The sequence below is a fragment of the Carlito syrichta genome, unplaced genomic scaffold (assembly GCF_000164805.1).
Source record: "Carlito syrichta isolate Samal-C Ts95f unplaced genomic scaffold, Tarsius_syrichta-2.0.1 Scaffold288283, whole genome shotgun sequence".
Classification (NCBI taxonomy): Eukaryota; Metazoa; Chordata; class Mammalia; order Primates; family Tarsiidae; genus Carlito; species Carlito syrichta.
Window position 1 is genome coordinate 27273 of NW_007232379.1, and position 25693 is coordinate 52965.

The 25693-nt window shown below is 38.1% G+C and overlaps 1 protein-coding gene across 1 annotated transcript in view; it reads left to right on the top strand.

Moving 5' to 3' along the window:
- The window catches only part of STK31 (serine/threonine kinase 31), a 130213-nt gene that overhangs the window by 13069 nt on the left and 91451 nt on the right, over positions 1-25693 (top strand). Inside the window, exons 5-8 of the mRNA XM_008053560.2 lie at positions 134-208; positions 2204-2362; positions 15615-15973; positions 16802-16976. Of these exons, the coding sequence (XP_008051751.1) occupies positions 134-208; positions 2204-2362; positions 15615-15973; positions 16802-16976 (768 nt within the window). The remainder of the gene's footprint in view (positions 1-133; positions 209-2203; positions 2363-15614; positions 15974-16801; positions 16977-25693) is intronic.

A 25693-nucleotide genomic window follows, 5' to 3' on the forward strand; every position in this document is an offset into this window, starting at 1 on the left:
TTAAATAAGTTATCATATATGAAGTGCTTGTTGATATATGGTAAGTGCTTAATAAATGCTAAACTTTATTCTGATCTATTTTAGCATACTTCATTATAATACCAAATAATTTTGCTTTATTTTCTCTTTGTAGATTTATGGTGGATTATTTTCTGAAGATAAATGTTGGTACAGATGCAAAGTACTGAAAATCATCAGTGATGAAAAGGCAGGAAATGAGTGTTCAGTGGTTTTTTTTTTTTTTTTTTTTTTTTGCTTTAAAGACTATTCTGGTTCCAAAAGTTGATGCTTATTTAGCCCTTCATTGCTTATTCATAGTAGTAATTAAGATCTGGGTTAGTGAACTTATACATTGACACACGTTTTTCCCTAGTGAACACAAAAGAAATTAATTACTAAAAAAAAGATAAGATTTAGGAATATTCTTCTGAATTTAAGTTGTTATTTAATCATCCCAGATTGTCCTATACTAAATTATATAATTTGTAAATTATTTTTGGTGACTAGTTGGTTCTATGTACCTCAGTTTTTAGTAATTGTGTTTGGTTTTTGCTAATGAGTAGTTTTTAATGGTTCATTCGATTAATATTTACAAGTAGAAAAAGAACATTTGATTTATGCTGAAGTTAGGTATGTCTTTTACTTAGTTGGTGTGAATCTTGTTAATAATAAAGATTGACTTGCTACTTTCTCATGCCTGTATTCTTTGTGTTAGCTATTATTTTTTACATTGTGAATTTGTGGAAGATTTTTAAGGGATTTTGGGGAGATAGGATTCTGAATAGCTGTTGGTGGCATTTGCACATTGCACCTGGGTGAAAGCATCTCTTTAGGGTTTCCTTTAGTGTTTTCTTCTATATCTGCTTTTTGGACTTAAAAAATGTTATATAAATATTTTCCTTGATGTAATGAGGTACTAAGATGAAACAATTTGATTAATGCTCTGAATACCTTGTTTTTTAAATCATTATTTATTACTGTCATACGTAATGGTTTGTCTTAATGAAGTAGATCCTTTCCCCATAATTTTACAACTGGATAATATTTTGCATTTGCTTTTTGATTGGCTTTAACTTTTTAAATTAAGGGCAAGGTGACGTTTGACCTTGTAATAAGCTATTTTTTTTTTACTTTTTTTTTTTTTTTTTTGAGTTGAAGTCTCACTCTGTAACCCAGGCTGGAGTGCAGTAGCACACTCTCCACCATCCCAGCACTCACCTGCTGAGCTCCAGCGATCCTTCTGCCTCAGCCTTCCAAGTAGCCGCACCTACAGGCATGTGCTACCACATCCGGCTATTTTTTATTTTATTGTAGAGATGAGTTGCCAAGTTGCCGGGACTGGTCTCAAACCCACAGGCTCAGGCAATCCACTGACCTCAGCCACCCAAAGTGCTGGGATTACAGGCTGAGCCACCAAGCCTGGCCTCTTTTTTACTTTTTAAACAGGGATAGAACTGGATTTGTAAGGATGAATTTGTTTAGTTTCCAAGGTCTAGCTGGAGTGGGTTTAATTTTATCAAAAGAAACTTTCCCTTTATTTTCCTATTTTATTGTTTCCAATTTTAGTTTAATAGTGTTGATTGATTTCAACATTAGGAGAACTAGGAGAGGGCCGTAAGTTTCATAAGCACATGTTTACTTAAAAAAACAGCTGTAGCTAGGCTCGGTGGCTCAGCCTTTAATTCCACGCTTTGGGAGGCTGAGGTGAGTGGATTGCCTGAGTCTGTGGGTTCAAGACCCGCCTGGGCAACTTGGCGAGACCTCATCTCTGCAATAAATCAAAAAATTAGCCGGGTGTAGTAGCGCGCGCCTGTAGTTCCAGCTACTTGGAAGGCTGAGGTGGAAGGATCACCAGAGCCCAGCAGGTGTCGAGGCTGTGGTGGCCGGGAGCGGCCACTGCACTCCAGTCTGGGTGACAGAGTGAGACTCCAACTCAAAAAAATAAAATAAAAAAGCACCAAAATGAGAAATGGTACTTTTGGAATTTAAGTAGTACCAAATATAGAGATCACTGTAATTTCATGGACTATGGGTTTTATTTAGAAGATTTTGCTAGAGCTCTTTCTGAGTACATTTTGACAATTTAAGGTAAAATGCTATCTTGATATGCAAGTAATTAACAGAAAGAAGCAAATTGGTGATTTTTGGGGCATGTTTAATCCAAGTTCAGTATGAATATTTATTTGTCTCCTATTTTTTTCAGTGTCTGGTGAGGTACATTGACTATGGAAATACTGAAATGCTAAATCGATCTGATGTAGTTGAAATTCCTTTGGAGCTTCAATTTTCTAGTGTTGCCAAAAAGTATAGACTTTGGGGATTACAGATTCCTTCTGATCAAGAAGTTACCCAGTTTGATCAGGCAAGTCACAGATTTAAAATATTTTTGTTAATTGAAGTAAAACTGTGTGCTTGAAACAAGATATAAATGTAGTTAAATCTCAGTAACTTTAATATAAAAGTCTGTATAAATTAGTGAAAAATATTAATTATAAAGTAATTCAAAGCAATTATGTATTTAGGCTCATCTTTACTAGGTAAATACTCTTGATGAATAGATAAGAATGATGCATATTTTAAATAAATGTAACTAGTTTTGTCAGATGTAAAAGTTTAAAAGGATAGTTTGTAATTTGATGGAGAAAATAATAGAGTTATTTCTGTTGTTTGTTTTTTAGAAGGTATTTATCAAACAAATGTGATATTTAACCTCGTCTTGGCCATAAATATAAAAAATGTAAAATTAGTAGGGTTGTAATTAATCAGATTTTATCAATTTGGCAGAGCCTCATACTGTTTGATGATGTAATTCAAGTGGATGCTCTGCTAATCTGAATTCTAGTTTATATTAATTTTCGTTGTAATTTTGGGGAGTTTGTAGCCTAATCCTGAAAGGCATCTGATGATTTTAGGGTTAGTCTCACAGGAACCCTACTTCTTTTTAAATCTGCCGTGCAGTAATTATGGTTCTTTTGGTGAAAAGCCATCTCCAGTGTTGGTGAGGAATGTTGCATTGCAGAGTAATCATGTTTATAATTGTTTTATTTAGCAGCTGAGTTGGCTTATGTGAAAAATGATTTAATCAGCATTATAAGAAACTAATTAAAATTTGGAAATGTTATATTTGCCTCTTTATTGGTTTTAGGTTTGAGAATCTTGCGTTGTGTTGGGTGTAGTTTTGTCCACATTTTTTTTTTTTTGAGTCGGAGTCTCTCTGTCACCCAGACTGGAGTGCAATGGCTGCTCGCGGCCACCGCAACCTCGACCTGCCGGGCTCCGGCAATCCTTCCGCCTCAGCCTTCCGAGTAGCCGGAATTACAGGCATGCGCTACCACGCCCGGCTGATTTTTTGATTTATTGTAGAGATGAGGTCTTGCTGCCCAGGCGGGTCTCGAACCTGTGGGCTCAGGCAATCCACTCACCTCAGCCTCCCAAAGGCACGGGATTACAGGCTGAGCCACCGAGCCTGGCTGTCCACATTTTAGTTACTTATAAGAAACGTTTCTGTACATAGAACTCAGGCTTTCATAAACATAAAGTGTAGGTATTATTGTAAATTACACTCAAAAGTTTTGGTTTAAAAATCTAAACTCTGGAGTGTGGTGGTTCACACTTGTAATCCTAGCACTTTGGGAGACTGAGGCAGAAGGATTGCATGAGCCTAGGCATTGAGACCAGCCTGGGTAACATAATGAGACCTCGCCTCTACAAAAAAATTAAAACATTAGCTGGGTGTGATGGCACAAAACCTGTATTCCTTGCTACTTGGGAAGCTGAGGAAGGAAGATCACTTGAGCTCCGGAGTTTGAGGCTGCGATGAGCTGTGATTGCACCACTGCACTCCAGGGTGACAGAATGAGACCCCGACTCAAAACCCAAAACCAAAACACTAAAACCAAAAAAAACCCCCAGAAGCCAAAAAAACCAAAAAACCCCAAACCAAAAAACAACCCAAAACTCCTAAAGACTGTTACTTTCTTCTTTAATATAAATGCTTTGGCCAATGCAGAGGCTTGTTTTGAATTTCTTGCATGCCTAGAACCCTGGAATCTTAAATTTACAGACTTTAGAATTTATTTGCTCTCACCTTATTTTACATATAAGGAAATGGTCGTCCAGAATAATTAGATCACTTCTTTAAAGTCTTAAAGCAAATTAAGGATGCGCTAGGTCTAAGAACTCAAGTCCATTTATTGCTATTTTCATAGTAAGATTATGTGTAGCTTTATGTTGATTGAAACAAACATGAATCAAGGAGGAAAAGTTTTTTTAAAAAGTACTTTTAGAACTGAAGGAATAAACTTCAGTTGAGAATGTTTTCATATGTGCCATAGATTCTTTACAGGTGGTACTATCTTAGCGGGAAGACAGAGAGGTTGCGACACTGAGACTATTAGAGGAAGTGGCAACTTTATTATGCTGGCAGATTCGGTGGGCTAATGCTCCCAGGCTGAGTCCCCCAGAATGGGAGAAGAGGGGTCTTACACCTTTGTTTAGGTAAGGGAGGGGGTCCTGTTGAGCGATTACACATTTTCTTTGAAATTTACAAGATTGTGTTCAGCAAAATCAGATCTTTCAAAGAACAGATGGTCTCCACGAAATGCAGGGTGAGTGGGGACTATAAACTGATAAGGAGAGCAGTCAGGTAAGGTTGTGAATTAGGTACTCTTGCATTTCCATGAGAGCCGTCAGTCAGTCTTTGGCCCTTTGGCTTTTTCAAACAAAACTGGCCTGGCGGGTCTTTGGAGCTTGCCGCTTGACTTTCAGAAGGAAACATCTTTAACTGCTACCAGCCCCCTTTCTGCCACATTCCCCCCTTTGATGCTCCACCTCTTATGGGTCTAGAGCATCATCATCCTTAATCTGGTGTAGTAACATATGGGCTACAGTTTTTCATTCAACAATTGTTTCCACAAACTTAGAAATGGCGTTCATAATTATTGGGGCTATGCAAGAGAGGGTAAGACGGGATTCCGTCAATAGGACTACAGATCCAATAATATACTTAAATCCTCCCAGACCCGAGAGCATGTTTTCAAACCAATTGCTGATTTTTATGCCTTGCCATTTTTGTACCTGGACATGGGCAAACTTTTTAACATTGGTGGCTATATTAGTTATAACTATTTTTGTCTATTTGCAAACAACAGTTAAAGCTATTAAATTTACCACATACTTCTTTTTCTACTAGCCGGCAATTCAAAGCTAAGCAGTTTTGATAAATAGCTGCGCGCATTTGGGCCTATTGCTGAGCAACAAGCTCAGAAGCTGTGACTGTTTGGTTAGTTATAACTTCCAAGACAGTTTGTAACCTGGTAATGCGATTTAGCATATATATAAGCATGCAGTATTTCCGACTCCCATCTTGTGCCTATGTGGCTGGGCCATACATATTTATAATTCTCTGGGGTGGCCATTTGTCATTTTTCCAAACTTGGGTCCCTCCTATATTAGGAACTTGGTCGAGGGATCAAGCATCTTGTGTTTTGAGGCTTTCAAAAAGGGGAATGCCTAGTTCATCACCCCTTGGATTAGGCAGAAGGAAAAATCCTGGCTGGATTATTCCTATGGTACATGTGCCTTTCCATAATGCTGGGAGCTGGGCATATGCAACCTTTTCATATGTCCAAAATAGCCCTTTAGTTCATTGATAAGATTTAGCTGCATAAGCAGATGCCCAATACCAAACAGGCCTTGTTGGCCACCAGAACAAACTTCTGGCTGGAATGAATAATGATGGAAAACTCTTATGTCTGGCTAGATAGTTTCTATACACGTACATGCTGGGTGTTTGAGGCAAATGATAAATTAGGCAGAAATCACATAAAAGCACAAGAACACTTCGTATTATAAGAAAGAATGGAAATGCTAGTGAAACCCTTTCCTAACATGTTCAATGGGGACAACTTCTGTTGATTCTATAGCAAATAAAGTTAGTTGTACAGCAATTAAAATGACAAACAGTTTGGCAAATATGAAGGTTGACAAAGCAAAACAGTGAATTATCAGTTATGTCTGCTAAGTTCTTAAGCTGAATCCTTAATCTTCTGCTGTGTGTCGTTCAGTCAGCCTCCAGTGTGTGACTGAAGCAGGGCTGAAGTATCCTCAGGCTCCTAGAGCAGGGCTGGAGAAATTTGTTCTGGGTCCTCTGTTGGGCTTGGTGACTTTCCGGAGGGTCAGCTTAAGGGGTGTTGCCGAATCTGCAGTGCACTCCCAGTCCTGGAAGGCCGGCTTAATTCTGCTATATAAAAGAACAGTACATGACCCCCTCCATAGGGGATTTAGAGGTTGTATATGCCATTCTTTTACCCATACCATATCGCCTGGCTTAAAAGAATGGGCGTCAGTAATTAAATTAATTGGCAATTGTTCTCTGACTTGACAATGGATGGCATTTAGGACTGAACTAAGGCTTGCATTTTCTGTTTTAGGGTAAGACTTCCTAATTCCTTTAAGTCTTCCTGTCTGCCCTTAATGAGAGGGGGTGGCCACCCATAAAGAATTTTAAAAGGCAAGAAGCCTGTTTAATTCATCTAAAGGCCTGTTTCTGGGCCTTTTCCCATAGTAGGGGCTCTTGTTCACCCCCCCCCTTGAGGCTTCATAGAGGGGTTTCATCATGATAGAGAAGTTAGGTATTTAAATTCTATATACTAGTATAGGAACAGGACCACCCTTAGGGTCCTTTTCTCTTTTTTACAGTTGTTGGTTAGGTCCTTCCTTCCTTCAATTTTTAGCAGCACTTACTTCCCTGGGAGGTTTGAGTTTTTCATGGTCCAGGAAGTGTCTAGGGAAGTAAGCTTATAAACTATGATTAAAATTTGTCCCAAATGGACAGCCCATTTCCTTATGAGCATTTATGTTTATGGCTCTATTTCCTTCAGAGGTGTAGGAAAAAGGACTGCCATTAAACAGTTTCAAAGTTTTAACGAATCCCATTTCAGGGACTTGTATCCTGAGCGATGCAATACCAAATACCTATGTTTAGTTTACTTATGTCTCCCAAGGGTTTCTAGTGATTATTATGCTAAATCACAAATTGAAAGATTGTACTGTCCTCGTCCTACATCTGATGGAGTTTTCTTTGGATTTGCCAAGGGGTGGGATAGGTTGCCACTCGGCCTGCAGTAGAAGCATTTGACACCTTTTAAAACCTACCTATAGGAAATTTATTTATGTCTAGCCTGTGCTATCTACCCTGCCTCAATTATTTATTCTTTAGGGATTTTTCGATCCCATAATCATTTGGGGTGCTGAGGGGTGAAGGTCCGTCTTCTGTAGTTTCTTCAGAGCTGATAATGGGCACAGTCCTGCCTAGCCAGAGATCGAAAATCTCCCCCTGTCTGACTTGAGGCGTCCAGATTTGTTTCAGCAGTGGCATTGTTTGCAGGCACTGACTGGAATTCTTGCATGACCGTTATGTGGGCATGAAATTACTGGGTTCTGGCTCAATAAAAGGAGTAAAGTCAGGCATACATTTTGACAATTTTAGGTAGTGGCTGATCACCTTTTGTACAAAAACTACAAGGCCCAAAGTTATTAGCATAACTTAAATGATAAACTTTAATTTCTGTGGCTTTATTACAAGTACCAGCCTTTGGAGTTTTTAATGTATTTCTGGACTATAATGGTAGCCTGACAGATTATTTTAGACTATAATTTGAACTGGGCTCTCAAGTAAATTTTATATAAAATTTGAAGAGAAATCCAAAAATGTTTGGAGACTTGCATCCAGAAAAGACTTTATTATGCCTAGATTGTTTATAGAATTTCTTTTGTATATATATATATTTTTCATAAACTTTCCTCATACTATTTTTGGCATGATTATACCATTTTATTTTTGTTCTCTACCCCCTTTAAAAAAAATTCTCAGGTAACTATTTACTTTATTACAGAACAGAGATTTACCATAGAAGATTTCTTTTTTAGATAAAAATATCTTTTCTCTTATATTTCTTTTTTTGTTTTTTTACTAAAACCTTATTTGTACACCAACAACCTTTTTACATTTTTCCTTTGCTTTTTGCTTTCCTTTTAATTTATTTATAGATAACCTTTTAGCTATACTTTGAATTTACCTTTTAGTAACCGTTAGGTGAAACATTTAACTTTTGGAACACCTTTAACTCCCACTAGAGAGCAGGTTTTAGGAGAAAGAAGTTCAGTATGAGCACAAGGGCTAAAAACTTAGCCTCAGTGTTAATTAAGAAATTAATTTGAACCCCAGCCACATTCATTTGGACCCAAGGATTCTCTGGGGTGATGGCAAACAGAGCACTGGGCTGGGCCATGCACCTTCCCCTTCAATTAATGGCCACTATTACGAGCTAGGTGTTCCCCCTCCTTCGGGAGAGGCCGCACCATCTCTTTCAGTGGCTTTTTAGTCCTGATGTTGGACAAGGTCCTTAGGCCATCAAGAACAACTGTGCTTTAAGTGCCCAGATTGACCACATTCATAGCAGCTGGTACCATCCCCCTTAGCAGGTTTATCCCTATCAGGCCTCATTTGGGTGGCTGGAGCGTTGCCTTTAGTGGTAACTGCCAATAGGTTTGTTTACCTTTCCTCTGGCTAGTGCTCATTTTGGATTTCTCCCCGCCCCCTTTTTTTTCTCTTAATGTTTCAGTTTCTAAGAACTTCAGAAGCTTTCTATAATTGGGAGTTTGGTATTCATAGTCCTGGGTCAAGCCTCTGGAGTTGGGCATTTAATGTTCTATAGGATATAATCTTGTTTGCAAAGTAGTGAAATAAATTTTTTAAAAATGCCTCTGCATACAGAAATTTTGACCTTTTTTTTTTAGGTCTGCAAAGTGAATTTAATTGCCAGATAGTTTTGCTTCTTTCCAAATCTTATTATCTGCTAACTTGTAGTGAGTTCAAATTTGATTTTAATAATGCACTTATTATTATTTTTAAATTTCAAACCACATAATTTTAATTTGCTTTAATTATTTAAGATCTATCCCATTGGGGTGCCTGAGGGTACAGATTATTACACATTTTCTTGGTCACGTTTCTTGAAAATCCAGAATTTATTTTGAACATTTGCAATTTATTCCTCAAAGGAGAATTCTAAAACAAACAAATAACTAAATAAAGCCATAAACAGCAATGCCAGGTATCCTTGGGACCCTGATGGCTTCTTCCAAGCTGAGTGTTCTCAGCCCTCCTTGAAGCCTTCTTTTTTTTATTCTATGACTTTCGAATGATGCCTACAAAATGACCTGGTACAAAACCTTTTTAGAGTGAATAGACCTCGTAGATGTAAAATGATCTGTTTCTACTTATTCCTAATTATGAGCAGGCAAAATTGATGTGGACAATTAAATGAGTGATCAGGTCCCACTCTATGTGCCGCAAAGTGTACCTAGTATTTGACCTGTCCCTTAGGTGAAGTACCGAGCTTACAAGGCGACTTAATCAGGTGGGAATGGCCAGTTCCCATGCCTTATTAAGTCCTGCAAAGTATTCAGCATTTAAAACTTTAACAGTTTTGTAAGAAGTGTGCTAGTCAGGCATAGCCAAAAAGCAAGCAGTAGTGCTATCTAGCATTACAATATAAAGTAGGGACTTAGCATTATTACATGACTCTAAGAGACTTCCCAACAGTTTTACAGGGACAAGCAGTTGATTACGATCTTAGGCAAGGCCTAAACCTTTAGAAACAGACTTACTTTCAATTAACCTGGCTTTTAGCATTTGAAAACAAGAACAGTCTATTCAGTCCCTTAGTTGCTAGAGAAAGATTACAAAATTGTTTTCTCCAAGGCTAGCATTAATTTGCACTGAGTTAGCAAAAGGCTAAGTAGCATATAAGAGATATTTCTATGTTTCTTTACATGTGGATTCGAACAAACTCCTTCAGAATTTATGAAGGAGAACACAGGCTAAGGAAGGGGGGAGGGGGTGTGGTCCTGGGAAAGAATTCAAGATAACTGGTAGCACTTCACATATGCAGCAGGCAATTTTCCCACAACCTTAACAACAAAAGGCAGGAATTTTGACAGTGCCAACGGGTTGGGAGAAACACTACACAAATAAAGGGAGGGAAACATAAAATGACATAAAGAAACATGCGCCAGTCAAGTTTTTGAAAGACGACATGTCCCATCAAATAAAGCACAATAACCCAACCAGCTCCTCAGCAGATTCAAAACGACAGACACACACAAACAAGAGAATGAGGGACATCAGAAACATCTACTTTGTCCCCTTCCAGCTATACTCCTCATGAAGATATCTCAGACACCTCTTAGCAATTGGCAGGTTGGTACACCCCCAACGCAGACTAACTTTATGCAGAGCCCTCCTGCCGTCCGTCTCATTCACACACAATCACACAGCACATTCTTCAACCCTCCACCCTAATCCTAGGAGTCTACGGGTTCATCTTCAGACAGTGTTTCCTCCCACTGCCTTTCAGCCCTTTCCTTCAGGCTGGATATTACTAGCAGACTCCAGGAGGTGATCAAATTCCCCTTCTGCCATCCTTTGGCAGGTCTGTGCAAAGGCCCTTATTCTTACCCTTTCCGTTCGGTGGTCTTTCTGTCCTTTCCCTCAGGTATTCGTCCTCATGCCAGTTCCTCGCCTCTTGGGTCCCTGTTGTGCTTTCGTGGTCCGAGCCTCACTGTGCTGGGAGGGGCCTCCCTCCTACGGATCAAAAGGTCTGTTGTGCACCAGGCAAGATTGCCCTTCCCGTCGCCCTGGAGGTTATACCTCGATGACAAAGGAGATGGAACACACCATCTCTGAACTCTCCTTTCCCGGCCAATGCACCAGAATAATGTAGTGGGAAGACAGAGAGGTTGTGACACCAAGACTATTATAGGAAGTGGCAACTTTATTATGCTGGTGGACTCGGTGGGCTAATGCTCCCAGGCTGAACCCCCCCAGAACGGGAGAAGAGGGATCTTATACCTTTGTTTAGGTAAGGGAGGGGGGTCGTGTTGAACGATTACAAATTTTCTTTGGAATTTACAAGGTTGTGCTCAGCAAAATCAGATCTTTCAAAGAACAAATGGTCTCCAGAAAATGCAGGGTGAGTGGGGACTGTAAACCGATAAGGAGAGCAGTCGGGTAAGGTTGTGAATTAGGTACTCTTGCATTTCCATGAGAGCCGTCAGTCAGTCTTTGGCCCTTTGGCTTTTTCAAACAAAACCGGCCTGGCGGGTCTTTAGAGCTTGCCACTTGACTGTCAAAAGGAAATACCTTTAACTGCTACCAGCCCCCTCTCTGCCACACTATACACAAACATTTGTATTTGGATGCTTAGTTTAGTAAAAAGATCATTGCTTAGAATTGAACTAATTGGCAAGCTGAATGTTTTCTGGGGGGGAAAAAAACGTTATTCTTGAATGTCTCTGCTTAGAAAGCCTGTGTTTAGTCTTTAATTCTCAGCTCAAGGCTCAAATGTCATCACCTATATGAAGTCTTTGCTGATAGCCACCATCCAATCCTCTGCAGCTGTTTTTAACCTTTTAGCATTAAAGCGTGTGAAGTTGTAATGTTTTCCTCCCCCTCAGGCTGTTGAGTTTGGTGGATACAAGACTGTCTTGGGAGAGACAAGTATTCCTTTTACTATGCTAATCTCCCCTCCTGCTAGGTGTTAGTGAGCCTCTAAAGTATTGAGCATATGGATAAACTGATGCATAGTAGGGATTCAGTAAAAACAAAAATAAACAACCCCCCCTCTTCCAGGAGGTATTCTGGGCACTGAAATTCCATTGAGCAAATTTTTTAACCAACACTTTTCACATCCATGCTACAGCACAGTTGAAATTGATACTCAGAATTGTGGTTACAAATTGCTGAAGATCAAGTCAAGATTACATTACTACTTTTATATGCTTTACTTAAAAAATTATATGTAGAATAGGGGAATGATAGCTAGAGATTGGAATTTAAGTTTAATATATTAAGGGCCTTTTAGTCTGTTTTCTAATATGTATAGACAAGATTGGGTAGAATAAAGTAGGAAACAAATGATGCTTTCTTGTTTCTGGATAAAGCTTACCTGCTTACCCGTTTGGAAAACAGCATAAAATAAATCTTATAAAAGTGACATTAATTTTTTTTGTGTGTGTGTTGGAGTCTCACTCTGTTGCCCAGGTTGGAGTGCAGTGGCATGCTTATAGCCACCCAACGTCGACCTGCTGGTCTCTAGCGATCCTTCTGCCTCAGCCTTCCAAGTAGCTGGAACTACAGGCGTGCACTACCATGCGTGGCTAAGTTTTGATTTGTTGTAAAGACGAGGTCTCGCCAAGTTGCCCAGGCTGGTCTCGAACCTGCAGGCTCAGGCAGTCCACTGATCTTGGCCTTCCAAAGTGCTGGTATTACAGGCTGAGCCACTGATCCCGGCCAACATTAATTTTTTTAATGACTGAGAGCTCTATGTTATAAATTAGTGACTAGATTTATTTAAAAGGTCAAGTTTTGTACCTTTTAAATACCTAAATATGTTTGAAAAGTACATGTATATATCTAAGTATATATTTGCAAAAGGATATATAGCATCTATGTCTATGGTAAAATATAATATTAAAACACCCATGTATCATCTATCCTGTCATTCTTTTTGTTAGAATTGAGAACTGAGATTTTATTTAGAGTTCAGGGTTCTGTCTTTGTGATTCTATATGATTCAAGGAGAATCTGGCTGAATAACTTTGTGGTAATTGTGATTGGGTAACCTAAACTAAAAGGAATGTGACTTCAGAAAAAAGTCTGAAAAGTAGATTTCTGTATAAAAAATTATATACAAGGAGTAATGGACCTTCAGCTTTAGGTAATGGGAACTTTTGTAGAAAGTAGATTATTTCCATTTGAGTTCATATGTTGCCCAAAGACAGAGTTCCTTGAAATAGTAATAATTCCACATATGCCACCAATAATTTTCAAATACTTCCTGGGGGTGGAAGTTATTCTTGAATTTTAAGTAGACTTTCAACATGAAGGAATGAAACCAAGGGTTTTCACCTGAAAGTGTTTAACCAGAAAACTATGTCTGATCGATTAAAATCCTAACATGGTATATTTTGATGAATTACGTTTTGAGTATATTGGCTTTGCCTACTTGATCCCATTTGATTGGCGATGCCTTCTGAACTATTAGCTATTTTACTGATATTTTTGGTGAATTCAAGCTTCTTGACATATGTATTTTATGCTTTGAAACATTTATAAAACCTGTGTTTTTGTTAACCTAAAATACTTTTGCCTTGTGGATTAAAAAAATTATTTTTCTCAGCCAGGTACGGGGGCATGTGCCCATATCCCAGCTACTTGGGAGTCTGAGGTGGAAGGATTGCTTGAGTCCAGGAGTTTGAGGCTAGCCTAAGCAATATAGGAAGACCCCCATCTCAATTTTTTTTTTTTTTTAGTAGTGCTATTTGGTGATCTCTGAGCATAAGTAGTTTGAATCCTCTTCACATGCATCCTTCTAGGACCAGGGGTTCTCCTTAACCTGGGGTTAAATTGTATCACAATGAAATACTTTTCTGTGTAATTCTATATATTTTATGTACTTAAAAGCATTCTGGGCCGGGCTCGGTGGCTCAGCCTGTAATCTCAGCACTTTGGGAAACCGAGGTGAGTGGATTGCCTGAGCCTACGGGTTCAAGACCTGCGCAGGCAACTTGGAGAGACCTCGTCTCTACAATAAATAAAAAAGTAGCCAGGCGCAGTAGCTCATGCCTGTAGTTCTGGCTACTTGGAAGGCTGAGGCAGGAGGATCACCTGAGCAGATTGAGGTTGCAGTGGCCAGGAGCATGCCACTATGCTCCAATCTGGGCGACAGAGTGAGACTCCAACTCAAAGAAAAAAAGAAATCTGAAAACGAGTCCAACATTTTAACCAGATTGATAGAGGACCCCATGGCCTAAAAAATGTTAAGAAATCTACTTAGGTCTCACTGTTACCCTCTAGACTACTCTGTAGTTAAAAAAGCAGTAGAAAATAGTTTTTGGCTAGGTGCAGTGTCTCAAACCTGTAATCCCAGCACTTTGAGAGACCAAGGTGAGGGGATTCCCTGAACCCATGAGTTCAAGAATAGTCTGGGCAACTTTACGACACCTCATCTCTACAATAAATTAAAAAATTAGCCGGGTGTGGTAGCCCTGTAGCTCTAGCTACTTGGAAGGCTGAGGCTGAAGGATTGCTGGAGCCCAGCAGGTCGACGCTGGGGTGGTGGTGAGCATGCCACTGCACTCTAGCCTGGGCGATGGAGTGAGACTCCAACTCAAAAAAAGAAAAGAAAGAAAATAGTTCTTACCAATATTATTTAGTTTCTTGGACCTTTACTAGCCCTCTTTCTTTTTAAAAATATGTGCCAGCTTGTATTTTCTCGTTTTTAGTTTGGTCTTTTTTTTTTTTGAGTCGAGTCGCACTTTGCCTAGGCTGGTCTTGAACTCCTGGGCTCAAGCAATTCTCCTGCCTTGGCCTCCTGAAGTGCTGGGATTATATGTTTGAACCACCATGCCAAACCCTTTAGTTTGGTCTTTGCATCCTTGTTTCTTCAGTTATTATTGGTAGGATTTCCTATTTGGTTTGCCTTATTTGCATAAACTATATTGTTTTTCATATTTATCTTGTGGGATTATAGCTAAAAATATAGCTTCTTGTTCTAAGAGAGATGCGATTCATTGAATTAATTATGTTCTGATTTCACAGAAGACATGAACCAGTAAATTTGAGCAGTATCCACCCATTTTGTGATATAAATTTATGCTTTATATATTCTGAAAAATGAGTAATTTCTCTTATACTATGCATAGGGTGAAAATCAGGAATATCGAGAAATTTGGGAAGAGTAATTAGATCAGATCAAAATGATTTTAGGAGTTACAATTTTCTGAAGGAGTAAACAAGTTCTTACTAAAGCAAGTCTCAAGATATCTTCCAATCCCAAATATGTTCTAGGTACATCTGTGCTCAGTTCTGTAGATGGGTATTTAATAATTAGCAAGCATCTAATTTATCATATGCCTTCTCATATGCTAGTTGTACGGTGTGGCCCCCTTAAACAAAAGTCATTGAAGAGAGTTTTGAGTATAGGAATTTATAACACCTCATATTTCATAATTGTAGCTTGTTAATTTTTTTAAAAATTGTTGATATTTTGTGCTTTGAATTTCTGTTTTTTTTCTTCTGCTCTTATCTTTTTTTAAAACCAGAATACTTGACTCTGACTTTAAAACTACTTTAAAGTTTTACTGAAATTGAACACCTTTTCTAGATACCAGAAATTCATTTTTATGTACTATTGCTTTTCAGGACACCATTATATTTGGCTAGGGCCAAAGTAGTCAATGTAATCTGCTAGGTTTAAAGAAATTATTCTAGGATATTTAATTAGTATACATTTTAAGATTTATAAATATGGTCGCCGGTGTAAGTATTAGCTCTACTTCTGAAAAGGAAGATATTACCAAGTATGTAATTGGAATATGGTAAAATATATGCAGAAGTATATTTGCATATAGTCAACAGCAAGGTAAGATCATTTATATAGAGATTTTTAGAATGAAAATGATGCTTAGAAAAAATGGGTAGTAACTAAATGGTAACAAACATGTTGGTGTAGCTAGCTGGTTTATGTCTTTTTTTCTATCTTTCTTAGGGCAGAACCTTTTTGGGGAGCTTGATTTTTGAAAAGGAAATAAAAATGAGAATTAAGGCAACCTGTCAAGATGGAACAGTTATTGCTCAGGCTGAGTATGGCAGTGTGGATATAGGGGAAGAGGTGGTTAAGAAAGGATTTGCAGAAAAATGCAAACTCTCTTCCAGAACTGACATTTGTGAGGGAAAAAAATCAGATCCTGGTCACCTTGCTTTCAGGAGCCTCAAAAACCCCATTCCCTCGTGGGGGCATAGATCAAACCAGTCAGCCTTCAGCAGATCAAAGGGACGCTTAAGTGGGAAACTGGCTTCTGACTCAAAGCATGAAAATGATGCAGGAAATCCTGTGACATTTCCAAAGTAAGAATGTGATGGAGTTTTTAGTTTTAACTAATTGCTAATTCATGGGAGAGAATAGAATAGAAATTAAGGCTTATGCCTTTAGAGTCCATGTTTACTACCAACTTTTCATGCCAACTCTTTTAAACTCATTTATCAAAAATAAAAATCTGCTCCTAAATCTGAATTATTCAGTCAAGGCCAGAATTTCAAATAAGATTTGAAGTTTTTTCTATTTTTTAAAGAATATTTTTGAGTTTTAGGGAATTCCCTTTTTTAACAAAAAAGATGCTCACTTTTCTTCTTGTAAAAACTTCTGATGGAATTTGATTATTTCAAGAAGAATTCACATTTTAGATAGTTTTGAATTATCAACTTGAAGCAGAAAGCCAGATTTGTTATTTATGTATACCAGAATATTTTTCTGTGTCACGATCCAAGCCATGATGCCATGTCTTGTGTGATATAGCTGTTTGATGAGATCTCCCTCAGTACTTTAGGAACTAAACTGTCAAATAGGGTGGCGGTAATGGGAAAAAGGAACTGGAAGAAACTGGTACAGAAATGCTTTTTACTTTGTTTTCTGGAGTTGACAGTGCTATGAGAAAGTTGGAATATATTTTCTTTGAGAATCAGAGGTATAGTTTTTGAAGTATGATTTCAGTTATAAAATATTCTTTGCATTAAATTATTTTTAAATGTTGAACTAGGTAAAGGTTTAGTTTCCAAAATTAACTGTAGGATATATTATGGTATAAAAAGCCCAAGATAATTTAGTTTGGATTTTGTTCTCTGTCAAAGTTATACAGGTTTTTTTTTCTTTTTAAATGAGTGAATTTGTTTTAATAGGGAAATTTTGGCTGTTGGTGACCTTAATTTGGGGTCTAATGTTAGCCTGGCAAAAATTAAGCAGGACCAGAAACTGATTGAAGAAAATGAAAAACTTAAAACAGAGAAGGATGCTCTTCTTGAAAGCTATAAGGCATTAGAGTTGAAAGTAGAACAGATTGCCCAGGAGCTGCAGGTACGTTCAGTGGTTTAAGGTAAAGTATATCAAACTTGGAAATCTGTGTATTTGTGTGCTCTTTTATATTTGCTTTCTTTTCACTTTCCTTTACCTTTCATTCCTTCCCATCCCCATTCTTTTCTTTTTGGCTTATATTTTATTTGCAAATGAAATTTTTTCTTACACTCCAAACTAATACAGTCTTTAGAGTTTATTGGATGTTTGAAGGTTTAATAATTTCTCATTTACATTTCCCTTTATGTTCTTTTAAAAACCTTTAAACTGTGGAACTTTTCAAACATTCTGAAAGGAGAGCGACTTAAATAATTAATTCTTATGAACCCATCACCCATCCTTACAGTTATAACACATGCCAATCTTTTTTTCTAAATTTATTTTTCTGGGATTATTGTAAAACAAATCTCATTCATAAGATTTCATATTCTTCAGTTTGTGTCACTGGTAGGAAAGGACTTTAAAAAAATCATAACCATACTATCCATACTTAAAAATAAACAATAATTCCTTAACATTATTTAGTATACGGGCAGTGTTTAAATTCCCATATTGCTGATGCCCTTTTCCCCTGATTGCCCTTTTTACAGTTGGTTTCCCTTCAGTCAGGGTCCCAGTTAAGCCCATACATTACATTTTGGTTCATATTTCTCTTAAATTGCTTTAACCTGCATCCTCTTGTTCCCAGAAGCCTTTTTGATCTCAATGTGTATTTCCTTTTATGGTAATTAGGTACCTAGGTTTGCTTGGAGTCAGGCTCAAATTTTTTTTCCTTCAAGAATATTGTGTAGTTGTTAAATGTATCTTTTTTCCCTGATATCAAATGTGTTGTTCTGATGTGGAATAGTGTGGGGTGTAGTTCCTCCATGGCTTGTTGGCTTCAGTTACAGAAAAGGGTTTCAGAGCACATTCAGAGTAAAGTTTTAAAGTTTATTAGAAAGGAAGACACGGGCTGGGCACAGTGGCTAATGCCTATAATCCCAGCATTTTGGGAGGCTGAGGTGGGGGGATTGCTTGAGTACAGGAGTTTGAGACCAACTGGGGTAATATAGTGAGACCTCGTCTCCAAAAAAAAAAAAATTAAAAAATTAAAAGAAAGAGGAAGACACATTTAAGAAAGAAGGCAGGTACCTTAAAGGAAAGGACATGTGCTTGCCTTTGACAAGAAGCTTTCAATTATGATCAACCAAACTGTTCCACCAGCAAAGAGCAGAGGACTGCAGGTATCTGATTACAAGTTTTGGTTACCATCTTTTGACCTTTTAAGGTCACAAGGACCTTCTGAATAATGAAATTTACTGCCTAACTAGATTTGGGCTTTTCTTAGAACATCATGTGTTTGTGTTTTGGGCAATTTCCTATTGTTTCTGTGATTTACTGTACTGGTTGTCTACCTTCCAACCTGCAAAGTGGTCAGGTCTGATATGCCTGGTTGGTCAGGTGAAGGTCATTTACCAATAAGAAGGATATCTGAACACTTACTCTGTTTCTCAGTTATCTGAATTAGACCTGCCAAGAAAACTTGTCTAACTACTTCTAAAGTATGTGTTAACTATGCCTGTCTCAGTTCCAGCACCAATTCTCTAATTCTCTGATATAAAACTGGGTGTCCATTAATTCAGTTCAATTCTGACACTACCTGGAATTAGCATAGACCCTACAAATTAAGGACTCAGTCTTGTAAGACTGCTCCCACTTCAATGCCAGCTACAGATGGGGTCCCTAGACTACTCACACTTCTGTCCACTCACTGTAAATTTGGGAGTTCCCCTGGGCCTCCTTCAGGCTCTGTAATTCACTGGAACCACTTACAGAACTCTGGAAAGTTCTGAACTTACAGCTTTATTATAAAGGATATAACTCAGGAACAACCATATAAAGGAAGATATGCATAGGGTAAGGTACTGGGGTAGGAGGAGCTTCCGTTCCCTCTCTGGTATGCCACCCTCCCAGCAGCCAGAAGCGCCTCCAATCTGATTAGTCTAAGTTTTAAAAATGGAAACCTCATTATAAAGCAAAATTGATTAAATCATTGACCATTGGCTCTTTAGCTCAATTTCTAGCTCCTCCCCATTCTCTGAAGGTGAGAGATGATAGGGCTGAAAGTTCTCTTTTTTTATTTTAAAGATGTGAGGTACAATTCATTATTGGGTATACAGTGGTCATTGTACAGGTCAAGTGTGGGCCTTCCTTTGGTCCCCATTTTGCCTGGTTTGAGATCAGGTACCCTTATTGATGTTGTGTGCCCACTTTCCAGACAGTGTCCCACTACTGCCAATCCCTGTCTTATAGTATTATGGTAAATGTTCAAGGTCTGCTTATGAGTAAGAACATGTGGTACTCGGTTCTTTGTTTCTGTGATGGATCACTGAGTATTAGAGACTCTAAATCCATCCAAGTTTCTGTGAAGTTCATGTTTGTCCTTCTTTATGACTGCGTAATATTTCCCTGTAGTCATGTGGTTGGTTTTTGTAGTGATCATCCTCCATCCAGAAACTGTTTTGGCCTTATTTTACCAAAATCTCATTCGCATACAAAGGCATTCCTCCAAAAACGATTTTTACTTCCTAAAGCTATTGAAATAAAGAAAAAAAAAAGACACTCTCCTATTAGGAAATGCCAAGGGTTTCAGGAGCTCTTTGTTAAGTACTAGGCACATTCAGTCAGATGAGGTCCATGGCAGTGGAGGGGAGGGGTGAAGAATCAGGGACAAAGACTAAACATTTTTTTGTTATTCTACTGTAAGTACTTTCTAGATGGTACAATGTGTGTGTCTCTTCATTATGTCAGAAGACAAATAATACTGGTTATCTTTCTTTGTGATAGTAGAGACTTATCAGCAAGTTTTATGGGTAAGTTTATTCCTTAGCATCTTCCTACATTGACCAAGAGGTTATTTTTCCTAAGTGTCATTATGAATTAATGAATTCTATTATTATTTTGGAGATAGAGTCTCAGTATGTTGTCTAGGCTGGAGTGCAGTGACTTGTTTACAGTTGTGATTATAGTGCACTACAACCTGGAACTCCTGGGCTCAAGCGATTGTCCTGCCTTAACCTTCAGAGTTACTGGTACTGCAGGTGTACTACTATTCCTGGCTTGAACTATTGGATTTTAAGCACAATTGAAGTGTTTTAATCCAGTGCAGCCATTTTTCTTTTTTGATGCACAGATTATTTCCTTTGACGTCTTTTTAAATTGGCTTCTGTGTCCTTTTGACATCATAATAGTTGACATTCATAATAAGTGGATCATCATTATAAAGTTTTTCATTAATCTTTCATCTAATGATTTTAGCAGCCATTGATGATTATTATTTACAACCACTTTTTCATCAGGTGCTGTATTTATTCGCTGGAAAATTTCAACTATTTGTACTGAAGTCTAGTTTGTTCAAGAAAAGCAGAATAAATATTTGCTTCATTCCCTTTATATGTACTTGTTTTCAGAAAAATAAGTTTATTCCCTAGCATTGCCTAATGTTGACCAGTGAGGGCTATTTCTTTCTTTCTTTTTACTTTGAGTTAGAGTCTCACTCTGCCACCCAGACTGGAATGCAGTGGCAAACTCACAGCCACAGCAGCCTCGACATGCTGGCCTCAGGCGATTCTTTCACCTCAGTCTTCTGAGTAGCTGGAACCACAGGCGCATGCCACCACGTCCAGCTAATTTCTTGATTTATTTTGGAGACAAGGTCTCGTCAAGTTGCCCAGGCTGATCTAGAACCCCTGGGTCAGGCAATCCTCTTGCCATGGCCTCCCAAAGTGCTAGGATTATAGGTGTGAACCACTGTGCCTGGCTGCCAGAGTCCAGCTCCAGTGGGTAGGGTTTCCTGAAGGAGGGATGACATCGGCGCAGGAGAGAAAACTTGGACACTGACTCTGCTGTAAGCAGGACAAATGCAGATTATTGTCTTTTCCAACTCCTTTTATACCCTACATGTTTTTTGTTTTCAAGGCACAATCAGTTTCAATATAATGAACCGAACAGGCAATGTATCTTTGTTCATGCTGTTTTGATCTTAAAAGATTATCATCCTAAACATTAACTATACATTTTATAAACTTCTAACATTTTCTAATGATTATCATTTCTTAATGATATAAAACTTACTTATTCCTATAACTATTACATTGTAAATCACTACCAAAAGTTCTAAGCACTATAATTGTTACATAATTAGCAAGTCCCACCTGTGATCTTCACACAGCAATTTGCAACTAGCTGGGGTAAAACAACATTTTCAAGGTTGCTTAGCCACAAGTTGGCCTGACTAGTTTTCCCTAATTATACACCTGGTGTTTACAATCTGCATCAATTATCCCCTGTTAGGGAAAATGGGCTTCAATGTTTGTGAAACAAAAGGCCTCTTGGGCTCAAGTCATCTTAGTCACAATCCCTAACCAGAATTACAAGCCTCCTTAACAAAGGGAAGTAAAGGCAAGGGTGCTCTAATATTTATGTGATTGTTAATTTTTTAAGCATAATACACCACATTAAGAAAATGTAATTTTTGCATTGACACTCTTCCTAAAAATACGAACTGTAGCTTCTCAAATTTCTACAATTAGTCGCTAATCAGAAGGAATAAAATCTTACAAATGATTATCTACCTGCACATGATATTTAAAATCTCTATTGATAATTTCCTGTCAAGGCTAGTGAGTTCCCTAACAAACATTAAATCGAGCACCTTCTGATTTTTTACAATTTTCCCAACTACAATGTTTAATCAAGTGATTGCATGGTCTAATACCAGGAGGCTGGGGACATGGAAACCTAGGGAGGAATTCAAATGAAGGGAAGGTAATTTTTCATGAATTCCCCTCTTGCCTTTTTACAAGGGGTAGTGGAGGCGTGAGTGGAATTTTGCTTTCCATCCTCAGACTGTACAGAACTTTTTGGCTGCACTAATAACAAAAGTAGAAGAAGCAAGGGTCTCAGCTGCCCAGGTTCGCTTTGCGACCCGGGGTCTTCAGCCTCCTGGACTTTGTCAGCAGGCAGGCCTTCATGGCAGGCTCCCAACACCTGGCTATTTTTTTTCTCTTAAATATTGTTATAAACTAATGAATTTTAAACATATTTGAGTATTTGAATTCACTGCAACCATTATTCTTTTGGATGCTCAGATTATCCCCCTAGTTTCTTTAAATTGGTTGCTCTGCTCTTTTGACACGATCCCAGTAGTCTGATAGCTTCCTTACTTTCTGGTATAATAAGATGTTCTGTACTCATCTTTTACCCCAGTCCTGGAAAAGTTATTTTTCCGAGGGCTATAGTTCTTTTTAGTGGCAAGAGGTATTTAGAGACTAGACTCTGAGTGCTGGCTATTGATTCTAGGGCATAGAATTTCTAGTGAATAGAATTAGAAAATATAGTTTTATTTTTCTAATAGTGCTATATTGAGATATAATTTGCAAAGGTAAAATGCACAACTATTGTGTAGAGCCTGATAAATTGTGACAAATATATACTCATGTAACCCATATATTGTGCTAACATGTAGGATCAGTCAGTTCAGACTTGTGTGAATCAGAGATTTTACCCAGTATCTTGCTCTACCATTAATTTCAAAAATACTGGTAACTTAGAGGCTCAATAAGTCTAGACAGCAAAGGTGTACTGTACATCTTGTCTTCCTACATTAGACTTGACCACTGGCTTGAATAATAGATGAAGTGCCTATGAGGTTTGCAGGGTTCTTCACACTCTAATTAGAAACATCTTCATTTTATACCTCACCCAGTTGTGTAACTTATGTGATATTCACTAGGGAGCTCTGCCTCATAACTCTATAAAATCTTGGGCTTTATCCTTGTAACTCATCTTTTAGTCAGGGAAGTCCTGCTAAGGACATTTCAGGGATAGTCTCTTCCTCTTAGAAGACAGTCTGTTTTATCTAGCAGTCTAGTTTATAGGGAGATTAGACTAGTTATCTACCTTCTATTCTTTTCCCTGAAGTGATTCCTCTTTCCCCTTTCATGAAGAGAGTAAATGGATTACAGGTTATCTGCTTTGCCTCCTGGAGAAACAAAACATATCCTTCAATCCCAGAAGGCTCTTTGGTGTCTCTTTCCAGTCTGTTCTTCCTTTCTCCCACCAGGGCAACCACTATCACCATGATTTAGTTTATATTCCCTGATCTTATACTTCTTATACCCATTAAACAATAGCTCTCTATTGCCCCCTCCGCTGCCCCTGACAGCCACCATTTGCTTTCTCTCCTTGTGGATTTGACTACTCTAGATACCTCATATAAATGAAGTTATACAGTATTTGTTATTTTGTGTCTGGAATAGTTCACTTAGCATAATATCCTCAGGACTCATTCATGGTGTAGCTTGTGTCAGAATTTCCTTACTTTTTTTTTTTTGAGTTGGAGTCTAACTCTGTCGCCCAGACTAGAGTGCATTGGCACATTTCCCACCACTGCAGCCTCGACCTGCTAGGCTCCAGCAATCCTTCCACCTCAGCCTTCCAAGTAGCCGGAACTACAGGTGTGTGCTACCATACTCAGCTAATTTTTTTGATTAATTGTAGAGACAAGGTCTTGGCAGGTTGCCCCAGTGGGTCTCAAACCCGTGGGCTCAGGCAATCCACTCATCTTGGCCTCCCAAAGTGCTGGGATTACAAACCGAGCCTGGCCGCCTCCTTTTTTTTTTTTGAGTTGAAAACTCACTCTGTCACTCAGACTGGAGTGCAGTGGCCGCTCCCAGCCACTGCAGCCTTGACCTTCTGGGCTCCGGTGATCCTTCCACCTCAGCCTTCCAAGTAGCTAGAACTATAGGCATGCACTACCACACCCAGCTAATTTTTGATTTATTGTAGAGATGAGGTCTCGTCAAGTTGCCCAGGCGGAACTCGAACCTGCGGGCTCACCTCAGCCTCCCAAAGTGCTGGGATTACAGGCTGAACCACTGAACCCAGCCACCTCCTTCTTTTTTAAGGTTGAATAATATTCTATTGTTTGCATATACTACATTTTGTATTTTCATTCATCTGTTGATAGACACTTAGGTTGCTTCCACCTTTTGGCTATTATAAATATTGCTGCTGTGAATATGGGACCCTGCTTTCAGTTCTTTTGGGTATATACTCAAAAGTGGAATTGCCAGATCATATAATTTTTAATTTTTTGAGGAACCACTGTATTTTCTGTAGCAGCTGCACCATTTTATATTCTCACTAACAATGCACAAGTTCCAGTTTCTTCACATCCTTGCCAACTCCCCCCCCTTTTTTATTAAGCATAATAATGGGGTGTGGTGTATCTCATTATGGTTTTGATTTGCATTTTCATAATGATTAAGGGTGTTGAGCATATTTTATGTGCTTATTGGTCATTTGTATATCTTTAGAGAAATATCTAGTCAAGTCCTTTGCCTACATTTTAATTGGGTTCTTAATTTTTTTGTTGAATTGTGGGAGTTTTTTGTATTTATTCTGGATATATTCTATCAGTTTTGCTTCTTGTAATTGACAGATCTGTTGCTTGATACATATACATTTAAATAATTATGTTCTTCTTGGTGAATTGATCTTCTGTCATTATGCAATATCCTTCTTTGTTAATTTTTTTTTTCTTTGAAGTGTTCTTTCTCTGATATTAATATACCTACCCCAGCTTTCTTTTGATTAGTTTGCTTGGTATATCTTTTTCCATCCTTTCATTTTTAATCTACCTATATCATTATATTTCAAGTGGGTTACTTATAGGCAGTGTACAGTTGGGTCATTTAAAAAAATTCATTGTGGCTGGTTGCGGTAGCTTAGTCTGTAATCCCTACTTTGGAAGGCTTAGGTGAGAGGATTGCCTGAGCCCGGGGGTTCGAGACTAGCCTGGGCAACTTGGTGAGACCTGTCTCTACAATAAATTAAAAAATAAACTGGGCATGGTACCGTGCATGCGTAATTCCAGCTATTTGGAAGGCTGAGGTGGATCACCTAAGCCCAGGTGGTCAAGGCTGAGTGTGCCACTGCACTTCAGCCTGGGTGACAGAGTGAAACTCTAACTCAAAAAAACCCCAAAAAACCCACTGTAATAACCTCTGTCTTTCATTAGGTTTTGAGACTTATATTTAATGTAATTATTATATGTTTAGATTTAGGCCTACCATTTTATTATTTGTTTTCTGTTTTTTTTCCTATGCTTTTTTTTCTTCTTTTTCTCCTTTCCTGCTTTGTTTTGGGTTATTTGAAGATTATCTTAATATTTAATTTTAATTTATCTTTTATGTTTTTTTTTCAGTGATTGCTCAAAGGTTACAATATACATACATAAAAGCATTTAAAAAATGTGAGCATGTGTTGTACTTTAGCTAAGGCTTTTTCTGAATCTGTTGAGATGATCATACAATTTCTCTTTATTAAATCTGATTAATTATATGGGTTAGATTTACAAATTTTAAACTACCTGTATATTCCTGGTATAGTAGAGTTATGTTGGCCTTATACAGTGCAAAGTGTTCCTTCTCTCTTTGCCCGGATAAAAATTTTTAGGATTGGCATAATTCTTTTCTCTTTTTTAAGTCAATATTTTTTATTTTAATATTGTGGAGTACAGTTAAGGGTTAGGTATACAAATATCTTCTGTTCAGGCACCCTTGTTGATAAGGGGTGTCTCCCTGTCCCCAGACAGATATTGACTACCGTTAATCTCACCTCCCTTCCCCCCCATAGTTTCCCACCACTGTCAATCCTTTTCTTATAGTATTACGATA